General features: G+C 39.7%; 8 protein-coding genes across 8 annotated transcripts; 4 read left to right on the top strand and 4 right to left on the bottom strand.

Annotated features, from left to right (window-relative positions):
- The first annotated feature begins 693 nt into the window (after positions 1-693).
- LOC137580052 (salivary glue protein Sgs-3) lies at positions 694-3,305 on the top strand. The gene is given in 5 exon segments (XM_068293968.1): positions 694-723; positions 825-921; positions 2,494-2,555; positions 2,557-2,990; positions 3,108-3,305. Coding segments are annotated over 5 exon segments (759 nt in total). The 3' UTR covers positions 3,244-3,305.
- A 2,441-nt stretch (positions 3,306-5,746) lies between these two features.
- On the bottom strand, positions 5,747-8,780 carry LOC137579861 (uncharacterized). The gene is made up of 4 exons (XM_068293698.1): positions 7,714-8,780; positions 7,225-7,626; positions 5,941-7,169; positions 5,747-5,882 (listed from the first exon to the last, which is right to left on the bottom strand). The coding sequence occupies exons 1-4, from the start codon at positions 7,729-7,731 to the stop codon at positions 5,762-5,764; spliced, it is 1,770 nt and encodes a 589-aa protein (XP_068149799.1). The 5' UTR covers positions 7,732-8,780; the 3' UTR covers positions 5,747-5,761.
- On the top strand, positions 7,996-8,819 carry LOC137579863 (uncharacterized). Its single transcript, XM_068293700.1, has 2 exons — positions 7,996-8,028; positions 8,349-8,819. The coding sequence occupies exons 1-2, from the start codon at positions 8,008-8,010 to the stop codon at positions 8,772-8,774; spliced, it is 447 nt and encodes a 148-aa protein (XP_068149801.1). The 5' UTR covers positions 7,996-8,007; the 3' UTR covers positions 8,775-8,819.
- LOC137579862 (uncharacterized) lies at positions 8,765-9,923 on the bottom strand. Its single transcript, XM_068293699.1, has one exon. It carries the CDS (start codon positions 9,858-9,860, stop codon positions 8,814-8,816), a length of 1,047 nt encoding a protein of 348 aa, XP_068149800.1. The 5' UTR covers positions 9,861-9,923; the 3' UTR covers positions 8,765-8,813.
- Positions 9,924-10,247: 324 nt separating this feature from the next.
- Positions 10,248-16,148, top strand: MnM (myomesin and myosin binding protein). The gene is given in 4 exon segments (XM_068293770.1): positions 10,248-10,657; positions 11,037-12,907; positions 12,909-13,167; positions 13,248-16,148. Coding segments are annotated over 4 exon segments (4,293 nt in total). The 5' UTR covers positions 10,248-10,578; the 3' UTR covers positions 15,332-16,148.
- A 445-nt stretch (positions 16,149-16,593) lies between these two features.
- Positions 16,594-17,497, top strand: LOC137579899 (protein G12). Its single transcript, XM_068293768.1, has one exon. It carries the CDS (start codon positions 16,617-16,619, stop codon positions 17,412-17,414), a length of 798 nt encoding a protein of 265 aa, XP_068149869.1. The 5' UTR covers positions 16,594-16,616; the 3' UTR covers positions 17,415-17,497.
- LOC137579900 (tRNA (guanine(37)-N1)-methyltransferase) lies at positions 17,434-19,672 on the bottom strand. Its single transcript, XM_068293769.1, has 3 exons — positions 19,582-19,672; positions 17,860-18,033; positions 17,434-17,696 (listed from the first exon to the last, which is right to left on the bottom strand). Exons 2-3 carry the CDS (start codon positions 18,031-18,033, stop codon positions 17,523-17,525), a joined length of 348 nt encoding a protein of 115 aa, XP_068149870.1. The 5' UTR covers positions 19,582-19,672; the 3' UTR covers positions 17,434-17,522.
- On the bottom strand, positions 18,105-19,575 carry LOC137579898 (tRNA (guanine(37)-N1)-methyltransferase). Its single transcript, XM_068293767.1, has one exon. The coding sequence runs from the start codon at positions 19,542-19,544 to the stop codon at positions 18,105-18,107; it is 1,440 nt and encodes a 479-aa protein (XP_068149868.1). The 5' UTR covers positions 19,545-19,575.
- Positions 19,673-19,831: the final 159 nt, after the last annotated feature.

Raw genomic sequence — 19,831 nt, 5'->3', positions numbered from 1 at the left:
TGCAACTGTAAATAATATGCATTAATGAGTTCTCTAATCATTGCTATAAACTTTAACTTTTAAAATATTGAAAAACATATGATTTTGGGAATATTTAATGTTTGTAAATGTTATTATATGAAATGATGGTAAAAATATTGATTCTCGGTCGAATACCGCTCCCCAGTTTGTAAATAAAGTTGCGCCACTGATTATAATCTGTTTTCCAATTGATTAAGAAAGCAAGGTCAAAAAGTACGCCGCGATCGTACCAGTTGAGATTAATGTATTCTTGTATTTGTTAACATCTATTTCAAAATTCCTATTATGTATTAGTGATGTCAATATCGCTGCCTAAAAACTTTGATGCTTAAGTCGCTGCCTAATAACTTTGATAAATTGATAAACTCGAATATACCTACACACCATATGTATTCCTATGTTGCCTTCATATTTTTGTGCATAACTCATAGATACTTTACCATATTTATATACACGTACACATACGAATAATAATTTATTGAATGCAATAAAAACAGACAAATTGTCTGCAAGTATATAAAAAGACAACTATTACCGTAAATTCCAACAAGGCGTTGTCAAAAACAAATCTGACTAGATAAAAATTTTGTGGTTAGATAATTTTATGTGACTCTCTTACTATATAAAAGGAGTAACTTTCACAATATACTCATCATTTTAAATTGACAAGCAATGTGGCTGCTCAAACTGGTTATAACATTGGTAATTATTAAAAGGATCCCAGCACTATCCAAGGATCCAGGTACTCCCAAATTGGCTAACTAACCTGACCAAATCTATCATTTCATTGTTTACTTCTTAAGATTTTGGCAACCCAGTTGGCAGCCTTATGTGATGTTTGCCAAAGTGCCAATAACGTAGCCTGTCATAATGAAACTGCCTACTCCATCTGCATGTATGGTGAGTATGCACCAAGTTCTCTGTTACATATATTTTAGCTTTTAGCTGTTTAAAACCTGAAATATGTACCTATATAGGCACAGGACCGAGCTAACTTTGGCCGTGTTGGGGTTTCTCAACATTTACAGCCTTTTATTAATCTTTTCTAACCCACACGTGTCGAGCGGAGAAATATTTTATCTGTGATCTATGATAGTTATATAACACACAAATTCGATTTTAATCGAGTTATAGATTATTAACCTGTGGGATTATCGTATTATAAGCAGGCAAAACGGGTTTTGACTTATGAGAGCTAAATGATATAGTCATTCAATTCTTTAAACTGTGATAACTAAAAAGCTTCCTAGCCAAATTTTTGTAAACAAGCATTATGATCATGATGTTACATAATGATTTTTATACCCTTGCAAAAAGGATATATTCATTTTGGTCAGAACCATATTACCATTTACAGTATATGTACATATATGCTTGATCAGCACGACGAGATGAGTTCACTTAGCCATGTCTGTTCGTCCGTCTCGAATTCAGTCGAACACTTGGAATACTATAGCATACAGCTGTCATAGAAACCATTGATCGAAAACAGTGACTTTTATCAATAACATCATTACTATTCACAGGACTGCCCGAAACTTTAATATTTTTCTGTCCATGATTTTGCCACATCTAATCAGATAACCATATAATAAAGCTGTCATATAAACTAATGACACAATGGCATGCTACGTGCGTCGCATTGCTATAGCCTAAGGTAGAAGGCTGTTCTTTCGCAAACTTAAGACTGCTTAGACCCTTGTAAGGGTATCCAAACTTCGGCGCATGCAAGGCTAGCCAGAGGGTCGACTCTGTTTTTTTTTAAACGATTTGAGACTAATTTCTTCAAATATCCAAGATTTTAATTCCGTTTTGAAATATGATTAAATGCGGTTTCAGTGGGATATAACTTTTTACTTGAATATTTTTCCATACGCAGTTTCACCCACGGTAACAAATGTACATCTTATGATTTAGACATAGAAAGGCATAGCCATTTAGTCCTTTTTGGTTATCTGAGTTTGATGAACCAGGGATAATAATCAATAGAGCGTACTTAACAGAATAAAAAGGTTTTTATTGTACTCCGTCTACAATAGTTGTTTAAACGATTTTAAAATTCAACAACTCACTCTTGAACTCCGATCCTTTTAATCACATCCAAAGCTTTCGAGGAGTTCTGCTCTTTAAGTTTAATGTGAGGAACTTCACTCCTGTGATTGAATTTGATTATTCTAGTCTAATTTTAGGTAGGCTAGAGTCCCTTTTTTGTTACCTCGTTTTACATTGTTGACTTATTTTTCACACAAATGCCGGTGCAATGGTATTCTAATGCTACGAGTATATCAAATTTATTTCGAAACAAGTAATATGGTTTTTTTACTTCTTGTTTTGATTAAAACACGATGAATTATGTTTAACTTCAAGGTCAGATTATGTCAAAAACGAGCTTACGATGCTGGACCTTTTATTCCAATTTTGATGAAAACAGCTGTCTATATGGTAACTCCCTTTCTTTTTCTTCCCATACAGGGTTGCCCACAAATAATTTCGTCCAGTGTCCACCGAATACATACTGCACCGATGACACATACACTTGTATTAAAGGGGGATCCGGCTTGTAAGTCAGGTGAAGACTTAACAACAGAAACAACTCCTGCCGATTCGTCTACTGACGAATCAACAACTAAAGAATCCACATCTAATACTGAGGAATCAACAACTGAAGTATCCACTTCTACTACTGAGGAATCCACATCTACTACTGAGGGCTTAACATCGACTACTACAGAATCGACTATACCCACAACTACTACTAACCCTGAACCTACTACTACTACTACTCCTAAAGCTACTACTACTACTACTACTCCTGAACCTACTACCACTACGACTGCTAAACCTACTACTACCACTACCACTACGACTCTTGAACCGACAACAACTACAGCGGCTGCTTGGGATGCCTCTTGTGCGGCCGTCACAAAAGTTACACTCTTTGCAAACGAAGACGATCCAACATGCACCACGTAAATATACATATACATAAAAATATTGCATAACTATTTGTCCATCAGTGCAATTAATAGAAATCCTGAGAATCCTTACAAATTGTAATGTATTGTCCATCCTGGTCCATTTTGCAGGTATATCTATTGTTACCTTGTTAATGGTGTCTTTAAACCAACCGTCCGCACTTGTTCATCGAGCAAACCATACTTTAATCCTGACATTGCAAAATGTGATAGTACCCTGCCAGCTGGCTGTACTTCCGATACATAAAAGCTTGACAATTAGTTAGATATGTATATACAATTACAAAAATATCAAATACATTTTTCCAAAAAAAAGATTACCAATAAAATGTGAAAGCAAAAATAAGATTAGATATTTCTAAGAGCATAGACCTTTATGATTGTCCAACGTTCATTAGGATAATCGAAACGTTTCGGAGTATGCAAATTGTGATCAGAATGGAACTGTTTGGTAGCCTTGGTAAGTAAGATCTAGCATTTGTACTGATTTCTCATATTTCTCAATATACATTAAAGGTATTGATATCATGTTTCACCACAAGGGCGTTCGCTTGGAGTTCCTGAGACTTCCTTTTCAAAGGCAACTGCAAATCCATATTTTCATTAAGTTCAAGTAAAATGTGTGGCTCAGAGGCCGGAAAAATGTTTTGTAGAAAAAGAAACTACCTCCAGTGGAACTGAAAACCTAACTAAAGAGTCTTCAACAACAACTACTGCGGCGTCTTGGCGCCATATTTCGAATCAGTTACCAAAAGGTGTGTTGGCACCCAGCCAATTGAATACATAGAATAATTTGCTATGCATTAATGAAAAAGCCACAGCTAGACCATGATACAATAAGTACTTGTTGTATCATCAGCTAGATAATGATCATCCCATCCAAATTTTAATAGAGTTCAACGTCATTGAGATGTTATGTCTAATGCTTTTCAAAAGCAGAAATGTACATAATCGTATTTCAAAATAAAAATGCAAAATATAATCAGCAAATAAGCTTATTTTGCTTCGCGAACCGAGAGATAAAATATGTCTTTTACATACATATATATCTTACAAACAAATGCTCATGCATTTTGTTTAGGAGCATTCAAAAGCCTTGAAGTTGGTTCAGTAAGCATTTTGACATGCAAGTGATAGAATGTTATTTAAATTGTTTCTTATTTTGGTAAGAGTTTCCGCTCGACGTTGTAAGTCTCTTTGCTAACAAATGTGTTTGTTTAAAGCTTTTCATTGACCATCTATCAGCCTTATGCAATATCTGTCAAGATAATCGAATAGCCTGCCATAGCAAAAACTCGTTTTCCATATGTTTAGATGATAAGCCAACCTATTCTGAAATAACATGTCCCGATGGTCTGTACTGTACGAATGGCTCTTATATTTGTTATGAATTTGAGCCTTTATGCCAGTCAGATAAAATGGATTTTAATTCATTGCCCGATGTTTTGGATCAGTCCGCAACCGAAGCAGCGGTTTGGAATGCCGATGATGCCTGCCTGGCAGCCAATACAACGACAACATTTCAAAATCAAGCAGATCCAACATGTAACAGGTAACGGGAGAGACGGTCTAAATATCAATTAACATCAATTCATTCTTTATTGTTTTCACAACCTTTTAGTTATATTTATTGTTATCTATCCAATGGCATTTATCGTGCCCAAATTAGAAAATGCAAACTTAATGAATATTTCGATGAAACACTAAAATCTTGCTCAACCACGCAACTCGAAGGATGTATTAATGAGTAATTATTTCGACATTGAGGAGCGGCTTTATGATCTGGCAATAATTCTAAAAATTTCTTTACGATTTCCACAAACTAGTTATCAAGCTAAATAAAAAAAAAAAAAAAAAAGACCTCATGGTTTTATCTTTATCTGCACAACTACAAGCAAAACGCACCAAAATATAATTTGCCTTCAACTATATGCCCTACTAGTGGCTAATTTCACAGTTTCTTCATGTATCTGACATTATACAGACGTTTTATCCTTACGTTTATAAAAATGTTTAAGGTAAGTGTTCTTTATAAACTTGTACCAATGTAAAATACTTTCTCGAATAGACAGGCTTCGAATTTTATTTTTTGTTACTTTCCAGATATGGATTGTTTTAGGTCTACTCTCACCAATCATCGTAATTGGCCAAGATAAGTGCGATATATGTCAGAAGCAGAGTAATGTTGCTTGCTTCAATGAAACTACATTCTCTATATGTTTGGAGAATGCTACGATACGTATGTATATAGAATGCCCCAAGAATTATCGATGCACCGATGGGACATATGTGTGCTATCCTGAGGCAAGCAGTACAGCCGCTTGTGAGACAAACGATTCAACTACAACGACTTCGGTGACATCTAAGGTGACAACTCCCTCGAGCGACATATTATCGTCATCAGTCGGAACTACGGAATCCACTACAACCACAGCATCTCCCCGAGATCCTACGGTTATGTGCCAGGAAGTGCAGGCTACAGGATTCTATCAAAATGAATTGGACTCAACTTGTGCAACGTAAGTCAATTTGATGTTTCCAGCAGTCAACCATTATTATTGTTGTATCTTATCGTTTAAGTTATGTCTATTGCCGTCTTGTCAACAATGCATATACAGCTACCGTCAGAAATTGTCCCAACAACCAATGGTACGACGCAACTAGGAAATATTGCAGTACTACAAAACCAGACACCTGTTCATAAATAAATATTGTACTTATTGTATTTTATTGTATTTTGTACTGATCGAAACATATGTTTCATCTTAGCAATCATCAGGTCTTTCGGATTGGCACAGAGTCGTCTGGGAATTGTAGTACAAGTTCGTATTACAATGATATAGCCATCCAAGATAATCAGTGGACAGCTTATAACAGTAGACGTAGCTAAAATTTTTGCAAATATATTTCTTTTGCTTTGGTTTTTAAATGGACAAAAACTTACTCTTGGCATGTTGTATCAGTCTCAACGCGGAAATATCCCTTTTGTTTCAAACCGGCGCAATAGGAATCGGCGGAAAATGCTTCTGTTGTAGTTGAAATAGAAGCTGAAGTCGTAACTGGGAATGATGTCGTGGAAGTGTCATTTGAAGATTCCGTCGTGGAAATCGTAAATTCTGTGGATTTTTGTGTGGAAGTTTCTGTTGATGACGTAGAGGATGAATCTACAGGCATTGTGGAAGAAATATTGGATGACTCCGTCGTTGTTGAGTCTGACGTGGAAGAATCATTTGATGAATGTGTAGAAGATATTGTTGATTCTGTAGAATCTCTAGTGGAAGTATCAGTTGATGAATTTATCGTGGATGATTCCGCTGGTGAATCTGTAGAACTGGAAGACTCGTTTGAAGAATCCGTTGTTGTAAATTTGGTTGTTGAAGAATCGTATGAAGGATCTGTAGATGATATAGTTGATTCTGTAGTATCATCTGAAGCGTTTGTGGTAGAAGATGAATCTGTAGAGCTGGAAGACACATTCAAAGAATCTGTAGTAGAAGAATCGTAAGACGAATCCGTCGTTGTGGATACTGAGGTGGAAGAATCACTTGATGAATCTGTCGTCGTTATTGTTGATTCCGTAGACAATTGTGTGGAACTTTCATCTGATGCGTTTGTGGTGGAAGATGAATCTGTAGAGCTGGAAGACTCATTCGAAGAATCTGTAGTAGAAGAATCGTAAGACGAATCCGTCGTTGTGGATACTGAGGTGGAAGAATCACTTGATGAATCTGTCGTCGTTATTGTTGATTCCGTAGACAATTGTGTGGAACTGTCATCTGATGCATTTGTGGTGGAAGATGAATCTGTAGAGCTGGAAGACTCATTCAAAGAATCTGTAGTAGAAGAATCGTAGGACGAATCTGTCGTTGTGAATACTGAGGTGGAGGAATCACTTGACGAATCTGTCGTCGTTATTGTTGATACCGTAGACAATTGTGTGGAACTATCATCTGATGCGTTTGTGGTGGAAGAGCTGGAAGATTCGTTCCAGGAATCTGTAGTAGAAGAATCATTAGAGGAATCTGATGTTGTAGATTCTGTGGTGGAAGAGTCCTGTGGATAATTTGTCGTCGAAGATTGTTGGGGTGAAGTATTTGTCTCCGTGGTGCTAGATAATGAGTCTGTAGAGCTCGCTGTCGGTTCTATTGTTGTCGTCGAAGGCTCGCAAGAAGGCTACAAACTGTCGAATGAAATTATTTATAATAAAAAATTAAATAACTATACTTACAGTTGACGATTCCATGGGGGCGCAATAGACATAGTTCTCCAATGTGCAATAGTAGCCATCAGGACATGTGGAAATGCTATTCTCAAAAACGGTAGATTCATTGTAACAAAAGCCATATTCAAATTCACTCAAACAAGCATAACGTCTATCAGTTAGGGAGCAATCGCCACAACTGTTTCCATCGCAAGCGGCACTTACAGACTCACTGGGTGTGACACATATCTTATCCGTGTCCGTGCAAACAGTGTCGTCAGGACAGGTGTGTGTATCAGTATCGGTAACGGAGTCCCCGCAATTAATATACGATCGACTGTCCACACAGGCTATGCCCGTGCTAAAGCATACATTGCATCTCCACTGACCGAAGGTTAGACCCAGAAATGCGAAGAGTATTGCGAGAAACTAGATAAAATGTAAGACATACATATAAATGAACTTTATGGCATAATATTGTTCTTTTTCGGTACGAATCTATGTTTATTTACTTACTGATATAAGTCTCAACATGTTCAGAGTTCTGCACAGTTTAAATGGCTAGAATAGTTGTGAATTGGCAATCTGCCGTTTATATAGGAGACGCCGGAGTATTCCCTTGACTTGGGTGTGGTTTTAGACCGCCGTAAAGATAACCAAAATACAAAAATCAAGGTTCCCGTAGTAGTGAATCACATGGCGCCGTAAACCTACTTCTTTATTTATTTATTTTCTGTTTTTTTGGTTGCTTAAAAGGCCATGCTGAATGAATTCGCAAACCATTCATACGACTGTTGTCAAAGTTTCAAGATGTACAAGTTTATCTTTGTGGTAAGTAAAAGTCTTAAAATATTCGCTAACACAATTTCCAAATTAAAGGCCAATCTAACAAAAACTTGATCCTTTTTTTTTAACGTTAAAGAGCCTTATCTGAACTATTTCTGCTTTTTATATATCACCTATTAACGTTCATTTAACAACAGGCTCTTCTATATTGAGATAAAGTTCTGCGTAACTTTTTTAATAATTATTTGTTTTCGATATTAACTAATTTTATGACTATAACTTTACTGAGACGACAGAGAAATTAACAAATGGCCTTTGAAACTTAAGTCCAGCAGTTTTCATGTAGGGTTTTTTTTTTCTTTCAGGTTCTTCTTGTGTTTCTGTTGCATTTGATTCATAAGACATGGAGCGATTGCAATGTGTGCCAAGCGTCGAATGGCGCTGCTTGCATCAATCAAACGTCATATCATTTGTGCTTTGGATCCGACCAACCGTATACCAATCAGACATTCACATGCACCGATGGCCTAGTGTGCACAGATCAGCCTGTGATTTGCTTTCAACGTAGCGAAACACCATCCAGTTGTGGGGATACGGATAGCTGTGGCCAATGCGCTCCAAACTATGTGTTTGCATGTACATCACGGACAACATTTGCGTTCTGCTTTGGAGCCACCACGCCAACCAATGTCACTGGCAGTTGTCTGGATAATTATTTCTGTGATTCATCGTCTCCAGATATTTGCGTTAACAAGACCACTGATGATTCTATTATATGCCATTTGGATTGAATTTTTTTATTTGTATATGCTACTTATTAATATTTATAACTATAATTGGCCGTTTTCATTTGGATGGCTTTTCCAATAACGAACCAGGCGGAGGGAGGGCAAACGGAAGCGCCACTCTTCGGAACAGTAGGTATAGACTTCTTCGCCTAATTGTAGTAATTCCATGGCAAATTGCCGCTCATCATCTTGCCAGTCACGATCATCGACACCACCAAACATTTCCATGCGCACCAAGGCGGCCATAGTGGGTCCTAGATATTTTTTAAGGCCTTGATATAACTGAGCCTTGGTTAAAGTTTTGAAAGAGGAGGAGGAGCTGGCAACTTGTGGCTGCATTTCGGATGCTTTAGACTTTAACTGTTCATGATCAATCAAAAGCTTGTCGTATTTCCGTTGAAGCTCGTCATGGGCCTCTGGTATTGAAGTTTCAATCGACTCGACATCGGTATTGATCTCATCCTCTATATTTTCCAGGCTGTGACCCTCATCCAACAATCGAAAATCAAGCATTCTTAATCGTTTAGTGTCTTGTTTCAATTCCTCATTTTTTTGTTTTAGTTGTGGCTCCCCATCCTTCTCCTCCTTTCTTTTCGTTGCCTTGGCACCAATCGTTTGAATAGTATCTGCATCTGAAGAATCAGGCATTTCCTCCTCCTCCTCTGTAACGACTACATAATCGTCGTTATCGAAGCCAAGCGGACACTCAAAGTTTTCCGGTGGGATCAAATGCTTTGCCGTTGGTTTCTCTAATTTTACCATCTTTGGTTCACCATTCGTATCGAGATTTTCAAAATCCCAAGCCAAATACTTGTTTATCCGCATCAGTGTCGGTTTCGGCATTTGGTTGGCTATCAGTCTGTCCATTTTGTAGTTCATAAAGCATTCCACACGAAAATGCCGTGCACATACCGCTCGATTGGCCAATTTCTTTAGATCGGCCAGTTCTGCAATTTCTTCATTCGAGCAGTTCTTTAGCCAATCCTCCAGACGTTTCGGATGCCTCACCGGAAACTTGAAGAAATGCATTTTGGGATTACGCTGCGATGACACTTTGCAATTGCGAAAAACACACCGAGTGCCGCCCATTGGAAAACGTAGCAAAGACTTGAATTATTTTTTAAACAAATTTGGTTTGATTTTAAGCCATTAGTGTGACCAACTAAGCTAAAGGCAGAAATACATATACACAAAGGGTGTATGGACTTGAAGACTTCTCACACTGCATTGGATTCTTAAAATTGTGATTATATTTAAATGCAAAGCAAAAACACGTAACTTTTCTTTTCTTTGCAATGCTCGATTGTCCAAAGGAATATTGAACGCATCATACCGATGCATGGTTTGTCTTGTAATATACTAGAAGATTTATTTGTTCTTTATCACAGTGTGAATGGGTCTTAAATTATCATTCACGAATGATGACAACTCTGACCGTTAGTCGTCGTTGACATTTTCAAACAATCAAACAAAAAAGTTCTCTCTCGATCAACGAAACGACAAAAAGTCCATTTGAAAAAAAAATAGAACGGAAAAGATAATGCCGAGCTAAACGACCAAACGGATTATTCAATGCGCCGCGATGGCTACCAACACCACGAACATAACAATTTTTATAAAATTTCTTAAATACGACAAAATAATTGGAAAACGACAAAGTTAAACTGTGCATCCGTCTCTTTCTATATATAGACATTTCTATATATGACGGAATTTAAGCAAAAAAAAATTAATTAAATAGGTTAAATACAAAAATTCCTCAAAAACAATCTCAGAAACACCAAAAAGGCAAAAAAAATACGGAAAAATGGGCAACCAGCCGGGCAAATTGCAGAATCAAACACAAACAGGACGACCCAAGAAGAATGTGCATTGGAAATCTGCAGGCAAGTTTGTTTCAAAATCAATGGAATGGGGAAGTAGTACAAAACCATAATATATCATTAATAGAAAAATTGAAAAAAAAAAAAAAAAAAATAGACTTATGGGCTATGTAGGCAGGTGGGAGAGCTGGGAGAGACAGGCAGTGAGTACGCGGGGGGGAGAGAGGACAGCCAGAATTTTTTGTCGGTTATTTTTAGCCATTCGTTCAAGTGGTTGCTGCTGTTGCCGTTTGGCCTAAAAATTTCGTGTCTAAAGTAACGGTAGAGAGCGTTAGAGAACCAAAGAGATTGAGAGAGAATGGGCGAGCGTGTGCGGAAGAGAGACAATAAGATGGATCTCTAAGTTTAATTATTGTTTTCTGTTTTTTTTTTGTGCCCACAGAGCGTCCCTCTCCACCGGGTCGTCCCATACTGACGCCACTTTCCCTGACGGAGCAACAGCCCGATGTGGTCAATCTTCGCTGGGAGCGCCCACTATTGGATGGTGGGTCCCCTATTACTGGCTATACTGTTGAACATCGTCGGATGGGCTCCCCGCATTGGGTGAGAGCTACGCCCACACCCATCTCAAGGTGTGAGGTATGTATTAGCGGATTGGAACCCGGCTGGCGTTATCAGTTTCGCTGTTTCGCCGAAAATATTGTGGGACGCTCCGATGCCAGTGATCTATCCGATCCATTGACAGTAACCTTGCAACGAAATGCGATAACGGTGCCCCGTTTCATCGATGAATTGGTGGACACGAATGCTGTGGAGGATGAGCGCATCGAATTTCGTGTTAAAATTTTAGGTGAACCACCACCAGAGATCAATTGGTTTAAGGATGGCTATGAGATCTTTAGCAGTCGTCGAACTAAAATTGTAAATGAAAACGATGCAAGTGTTCTGATCATACACCAAGTGGCACTTACGGATGAGGGTGAGATCAAGTGCACGGCCACTAATCGAGCCGGTCATGTGGTAACCAAGGCCCGACTTATGGTGCAAGCTCCTCCAAAAATACGTTTGCCTCGCACTTACGAAGATGGTCTAATTGTAGAAGCTGATGAGGTTCTGCGCCTTAAGGTGGGCATAGCTGGTCAACCATTGCCAGTCATAACATGGCTACATGAAGGTGAAGTTATTGCACCCGGCGGACGTTTTGAGATTTCCAATACGGATAAAAATTCCATGTTAAAGATCGATAACGTTTTACGAGAGGATCGCGGAGAGTACGTTGTAAGGGCCTGGAATAAACTGGGCGAAGATATCACCTCATTTTTGGTAACAGTCACCGCGCGGCCCAATCCACCAGGTGCTCCCAAATTGAATATGTCCTTTGGGAAATCGGCCACTTTGTCCTGGACGGCACCAGTAGATGATGGCGGTTGCAAGATCGGCAACTATATAGTGGAATACTTTCGCTTAGGCTGGAATGTTTGGCTTAAGGCAGCTACCACAAGATCATTGACAGCCACCCTCCACGATTTAATCGAAGGTTCGGAATATAAATTTCGCGTTAAGGCTGAAAACCCTTATGGTTTGAGTGAGCCTTCTGAGGAATCGGAGCTGTTATTTATACCTGATCCAAAGAGGGGTATAGTCAAACCCAAATCGGCCACGAAAATAGCTGGTGAAGATGTATCAAAAGGAGATAAAGACGTATCAAAAGTGCAGGTTCCTCCTAGACGTAAAACTCTTTCACCTCCTCGACCGCACTCTGATGCTTCAACGGGTATGTCGCCCAGTTCCAAGAGGAAGCCCAAACCGCAGCTTATTGACAATGAGCAATTGCATCATGAAATGTCCTATGGCACTTCAGTCGAGGCGTTAAAGTTGGATGCTCGCAAAAGTCCTGCTCCCCCGACAACAACTTCTCCAGGTACTAAGCTCAATCTAACTTTGATTACCACCACAGCTTTGCCCATGGAGAAGCCACAAAAATCGCCCCAAAGATCGCCACAGATGACACCCGCTCCCTCGTCACCTTTGTCATCATTGAAATTGTTTAAACCAAAGATTAAAACCGAAACGAATAAACTTCCTCCAGCTCTACCCACGCCCTCATCACCCCCACTCCTACAACGAAAACGCAGTCTGAGTCCTCCCGTTAAAAAGCAAACACCACTACAATCATCGCCTTTACGCAAAAGTCCAACTCCTCCGGAACCAATTAAAACGACGCCTGCCCTACAACGAAGCGCCGAACCCGTCCAATTAGGTGTTAATCAAAATGTCCGACGGTTTTCGGGGCAAACAACAATAAGTCCAGCAAAAAAATGTGCCCTTATTGGCTTTGGCTGTTGCCACCAATGCCAGCGCCGTTGTGGGTGAAAAGTTACCCACTATTGAGATAAGTTCACCACCGTCTCCTACGCCAACATCGACGGAACCACCACCATCACCATTGGAAACTCCTTCAAGCTATCGGCCGTCCAGATCCTCAGTTACAGAGAAACACGATGAAGTTCATACCAGCAATGAGTTCATGTTGGTGGTCTTCGATAAGAATAGCAAAGTTAAGGATAAAGACAGTGCGTATACTTTACTTACCCATGGTTTTAATTAGGATACATTTATTCGTTTCTGTTTCTACCTCTCGATTTCTCTCTAGAACAAGATTCCTTTGAGCTGGATCTGGAGGATGCCATCCAACCACCGCCAATATCAATTTCTGCTCCAGACTTGGCTTTCTTGGAGTTTACTAATTTACACACAACGTTCCCATTGCGTCGTTCAGTTAGCTCCACTGAATTGCTGTATGAACGGGCCATGGCCCGATTCTATGAGGCTGTGGAGCTGGAACAGGCATCGAAATCCGCGCCAAAACCTGAACTACAAGAAAAACTAGTGCCACCGGCTAATCTTCGTAAACGTCTGGGTTCGATTTCTGAGGCGGAACGAGCTTCATTTGAGCGACGAAGTGAACTGAGGCGTCAGTCCGCAGACATGGTATCTCTTGGACGCAAATGGGACTCCAGGGAGAATGTCAACGAAATTATAATGACGCAAATGTCACGTCTGAGAAATGCGGAAAGGGACGAACACCAAAAGGAGAAAAGACAAATGGGAACAAACGAAGATGAAGAAGCAGATGCTGAAGAAGAACACTTAACTGAGAGCACAGATGATGAAAGTGAGGAAATCGATGATAGAGATGAAGATGTTACAGGTGATAAACCACTCAAATCTAGCTATGATTTGGGTTCGGATTATACCGAAAGTACTGCATCTTCTGAACAAGATTCCATAGAGAAATTCAAAATGGAATTAATGGCACGTACTCGATCGCCAAGTCCCCGTGACTTGGAAACCTATCATCCGCGAATTATGGCTGGAGGAACATTTACACCATATCGTGCTCCTACACCCGAACAAGCAGCGGTAGTTCTAACACGTCCTGTCCCCTTACCTAGCCCTGATTTCGTGCCAAAACCTATACTGAAACGGTCCTCAAATGAGCATGTAGAACAAACATTAGGGACAGCAGCTGTTGAGGGAGCTAGTGTAATTCCTTCAAGTACTCCGACACCTGGCCCTACGATCAGTTTAACCCATACCACAAACACTACTACTGCTACTACTGCGGCAGCGAGCAGCAATATAAAACTAGATTTAGCCAAAGGCTTAAAATCTTTTTTTAGTCGCGATAAACGTACGACTACCGAAAAGAATACCGAGGCCAATGAGGAGCTATCAAATCCATTGGAAAAAGTCAATGCCGCTGCTATAGCAGCCGATGTTGAATTGAAACGAAAGGCCAAAGAGTTGGAAGATCAACGTCGCCAGGAGGCTGAACGCCTAATGCTAGAAGAGGCTCATGCCGCTGTCGATCACTACAGTGATCTCGTGCGCGAGGTTGGCTCTAGCCATAAATATCACAAGCCCCTCTATCTCGATCGGGATGAGCTGAAAAAAGCAGCAGCTAAAGCCAGCGATGAAGAGATGGACAATGAGACATTAGAGATTAAACAGCGTCTTGTGAATGATGATGATTTGCTCTTGGCTCCTCCTACTGTTAGTCGTGAGCGTCGTCTCTCCATTTCAGAACGCGAACAATTGGTTCATGTACGCGATGCCTCCAGTAATTTGGCTTTAAATAAGGTTGCGTCCCGGCAAAGCAGCGAAGAGGAGCAGCATCTGCCATCACCTAATACTCCATCTACACCAGCTCCTGATGAAGAAGAGGAGTACCCCATGGTATTAGTAGTACCACCGCCAAAGACAAAATATAAAACGGAACCCGAAAGTGAAAGTTATATGGGCGACGCTGTTGAAGCTCGTCCCGATGCCCGTGGAAGGACTCGCCTGGTTAAGGTCAAGCGGGTAATAAAACGTCGTATACCCTCACGATCGCGGGATACATCCCTGAGTAGACCACCAGCACCTCTACTACCAACACAAAACACTTCTGCCTTGTCACCGAGAGGCACAGGTACACTGGTTTTATCGCCAGCCGATCGAGAACTACTCGAAAAGGCCTCGGCTCTGGCACTAATGCACTCTGAGGAGCAGGCCCATGAGAAAGTTCGCTCAGCTTTAAGTTACTCCACGGATTTGGTTCTCTTTTTGGTTGCCTGCTACGTTTATTTATTTAAAGATGCTCGACTGGTTCTGCCCATATTGGCTCTGATGATCTATCGCCAAGTAGGAGAGGCAATTAGAGCTTGGTGGCAAAGACGCAAAGGGGGCAACTGACCACCATTGTTCCTCACCGTCATTCAGTTTCGCTTTTATTTTATAAGCTAGTTTCCTTTTTTTTTAATCATATATTTGGCCTCATGCCAATCTTAATTGATAATAATTATGTATGAGCTGCTTAACAGCCAAGTAAGGAATTTAATTAGCCATCCTAGTTCCACTTCAACTTAATGGCATATTCGAAGTTTTCACAATTTAAATGATAAAGAGCTTGTGCAACAGGATTTTTATTAAGTTAGCTTAAGGTTTTTTTCTATAAGATTCGTAATGAGTGAGAGAAAACTAGGTCTACGGACGGTCTGTGGAAAAGGTCAAGAAAAAGAATGGGAAAACATTTCTGTATACGTAAACAAACCAAAAAAAAAAAAAAAAAGAAAAACAAACGCTAAAACTGTTTAATTACTAAATATTTTTAGAATAATTTGTATTTGTATCAGAGAGTGCAACGCTGCAAAGCAGAAATCTAATTTTTGAAACGTATCCGCAAGAGCCCATAAAGCAAAAAAGATAACCGAAAGAAAACGAAAACAAATTTAGTAATTTATGGCCAAAATTCTAATCGACTGAGATTTTGTATAAGATCTGGTTTGGTGATACAAGATGCCGGGTGGAAAGGTTATATACCTTCACGCCCCCCAACAGTTGCATGTCCTGATATGTTGTATGAATGTTTTTATATCATGCCAGTTATTTCGTGTTCAAATACCTCCCTAAAAAAGGAACCCAATCGATTCGCTAATTTTATTCAATATGTTCGTTTTGTGGTTTCTCATAATTGTCTCCAAAATGCATTGTTGATATTTGGAAATAAAGTTCACACAAAGCAAAAGACAGAACCTTTTTAAAAGTATTCATATATTTCAGGTCAGAATAATCCAAATCAATATACATATGTGTGTACATATGTACCTACGTACATATACATATATGCACATGCATATGTATATGTTCATATATTGAAGGGATTTAGTATCTGAAACTGTTTTGAGCTTTTTTTGCTTTATTAAGATTCTAAATTTATCAATTTGTTTGCGAATTTAAGATAATACTATTATGATTGTTAATAAAAACGTATTTTTCCTTCCCGGATAGGAATTTCCGGCAAAACTATAAACAGTTCGAAGCAAAGATAACATCAGCATCATCAGCTGCAATGTCAACAGACAAAATGCTGCGACAAATTCTTGGAGAATTTTTTGTTTTGTTTTTTTGCTGATAAGTTGAATTGTCCATATAAAAAGGGAGAATTTAGTGGGATCTCTTAGCAGTTGAGAATCTAGTGATGGCTTCTTCGTTGACTGGGTTGTTGTTCTTAGCCCTCTGCACATTGACCTACAGTCAGTGGCCACCACAACCGCCTGTCCCGATTGTAGGTGGACCTTTGTCACCGCTGGGAGTAGAACTGGCGGCACCAGCGCCTTTGCCAACGCTTTCACAGGATTTAGAAGAAATCATACGTCTAATACAATTTAAACCAATTAAGCAACTCGTTCTGCGTTACCTATTGAACGATGCGGAGTTCCAGGCATTTGTACGAATTATAAATAGCCAGGCGGGATTCACTGCACGCTGGCGTTTGCTGTCCCAGCCGGAATTGATTAAATTTTTGCAATGGGTTGACCAACAGCTGGTTGCCTCTGGCGGTGGTTCATTCGAGTTTGAGGAACATGAATTGGGCGTTAGCCTATGGAATCGTTATCCTTATTGGTCAGGTTCAGTGCTTGGCTGGCGTGGATTTTTAAGCGAACTGCAACTCTATTTTCCCCAGTATGCCATACGAGGTGTCATCGAGGCCAAGGTACTGCAGCGTGGCATATTTTCACAGTTCTGGACACGTTTACAGACTTTACAAGGCGTCTACGAACGCTGGTTGACTTGGCCCGACACCATCTCTGTGCTGGATCAGTTACAGGCTGCTGGCATAGACAAAAATCAATTGGATGGTATAATACGCGAACTCTTTGGTTGGACTCCAAATGTGGCAACGACGAAAGCCACCACGACGGCTGCAACTCCCGCTGCTCCAACACAGAGTCCAGCTGCTGTTTTGCCTCCAGCTAATCATCCATTAATAATCTAGTCTCCACAACCATCTCATATTTGAGTAATACATATATATCTATTATATATTTGTTTTAACCATTGAAACTAACTACAACTACATATATGCAATTCGGGGCAATTTGGTTTAAAACTTCAGTTTGCTTAGGTTGTCCGATACCTTCTGGGTATTTGCTGCAGGCTTCTTCTTGTTTTTAATGGGGGCCACCGATGGCTTTGGTTTTTTAACTACCAAATCCTTATGCAATGTCTTCAAGCTGGCATCAACTTTCTCCTGCTTGGACTTAACGGATTCTTTGATCTGTAAACAAAAGCCAAAAATAATCAATCTTTTATGATGGAAAGACAAGAGTCAATCATATTTTCAAATAATCTATTCTGAAAAATGAAAATCTGACTTAACAAAAAAGAAATATGTATCTATGGCATACAGCCATATGACTTTCCCATCCGGATAAGCTTACCTTCTTTAGTTTTCCTTGAACTTCTTTGGGCTTCTTGTCTTTGCCCTTTTTATTATCGGCTACTTTGAATAGATTTTTGGACTTCTTCGATTTATTGAGGGGGGTCTTTGGCTTGGCGCTGGTAGAAGCGCCAGTTGCAGCTACCTTCTTGTTATTAGCCTTGTTACGACCCATCTGAAACGAAGATAAACTCGACTATATAATAGTTTAAGGTAGAAAGACTATTAACTTTATTTGCTTAACATTCAAATACATTTCACTTTAGTAAGAGCCACGGCGTTATCGTCTGCTTTGCGTTTTTTTACAATAGGCTCCGACTCTGTTTCCTTGGGTGTGGTCAGCAGATGATAAGTGAGTTTAAATGTCACTCTATACATGTCCTTATTGGGAGCCACATTGCGAACAAAACTGATGACAAGTGAATGTTCCTCGAGGTTTAGGGGGCAGCCCAAATTTTGTTCGACCAATTCTTTTACCAGATTCTTTGTATTTTCACCCTTGGCGAAGGCATACACATGAACTGTAGGATAGTTTAAAAGATCTTCGGATAGATCGTGCAAGTCCTTGTCATTATAGAGAGCACGAAACGCGTCCAAGAATTCAACGGCCATGGCAGGCAGATTCATCGTTATGTGTATGGAATATTTCGAATCGGAGTTATGCCAACGCTCAAGGAGATCTCTTTGTAGATCCTTCAATATGAATTCCCGGCCATCTTTATTGAACATTTGGATATTATTTAGACATTTATTGCGCTTTGCATTGTGCTGTAACCATTGAAAACTGTGGGGATTCAGATCGTTAGCCATGACTTGGCAACGTTTCTTCGCAGCCGGCACACTAAATGGACCTACGCCGGCAAAGACATCGTAGAGCACATCGCCGGCTTGCAGTAATTTTACAATGCGTTCATGTTCCGTTGACAAACGAGGATTCCAGTATACCTGCGAGAAATCAAATTCAAAGGGAATTCCATTCTCTTTGGTCTCGACTTTGTAGTCGTCTTGACCACATATCAATTCCATTTGAAAATTACGATAGGTGTTGTCTATTGTCGACGCTTTATTGACGACTGAACGACAGTTCGGCAATTTGTCTAGCAAAATTTGTCCAATTATGCTCTTGAAGGGTATCAAATGATCACGTAGATTTAAATGCACTATATGACCGATGCGGGAATAAGAGGTGAGACCCTCTTCTTCTAAGGGCAAAATGCTTTTCAGTATCTCATTGGCTGTCCAATTGTCATAGCCTAGTTCGAGTTCACCGAATGAAAAGTTCAGCTCAGTAACATCCTTTTTCGCCAGCTCTTCCGTGGGCAGCGATTCCCATTTGGTAATGGGCAAAGGATGAAGTAAAATCTCCTTTTGTTGTGCCTTCTGCTCGTCTGATCCACCATCTAGCACTACCACTACTGGTCTAACTGGCTTTAATTTCTCCATCTTAAGCAGAAATTTCTTAACTAATGGCATCACATGATCCACTTGGGATTCGTTTATCCTCAACCTGGGGACTTGCACGTTTTTTTTGAACTCTCCACGTTGTAAGTGCCTCATGCCACGGACATTAGCTGGCGGCAACAGCTCCGGGCATTCCATGTTCTTGAAGTAATGGCGTTGTCGAAAAATTTGTCGTAGTTGATGTTGTTGTACTCTTAGTTGCGATATGAGTTTGATTAACTGCATTAACTAATTTGAGAAAAAAATCTTATAAAAAATGTACCTTAACGAATTAGCACTAGGTTCGTTATATGTTAGCGTTGCAAAACAATCGATGGCACTATCGATAATAGCGATGTACAGTGGTCGGTTACAGTTAAGGTCACTGGCAAAAATCATTAACTTTTGAATTAACTTAAAAATTGGGATTGAAATTTAGAATATCTACATTTTCAATACTTCGAAAAGTGCTATTAATATAACAATGGGCGGCATTTTAAAAAGTGTGCTGAAAGTCAAAAATATGCTGCTTT

The sequence above is a fragment of the Drosophila tropicalis genome, unplaced genomic scaffold, assembly GCF_018151085.1.
Source record: "Drosophila tropicalis isolate 14030-0801.00 unplaced genomic scaffold, ASM1815108v1 contig_805, whole genome shotgun sequence".
NCBI lineage: Eukaryota > Metazoa > Arthropoda > Insecta > Diptera > Drosophilidae > Drosophila > Drosophila tropicalis.
This window is presented reverse-complemented; position numbering and strand designations above follow the sequence as displayed.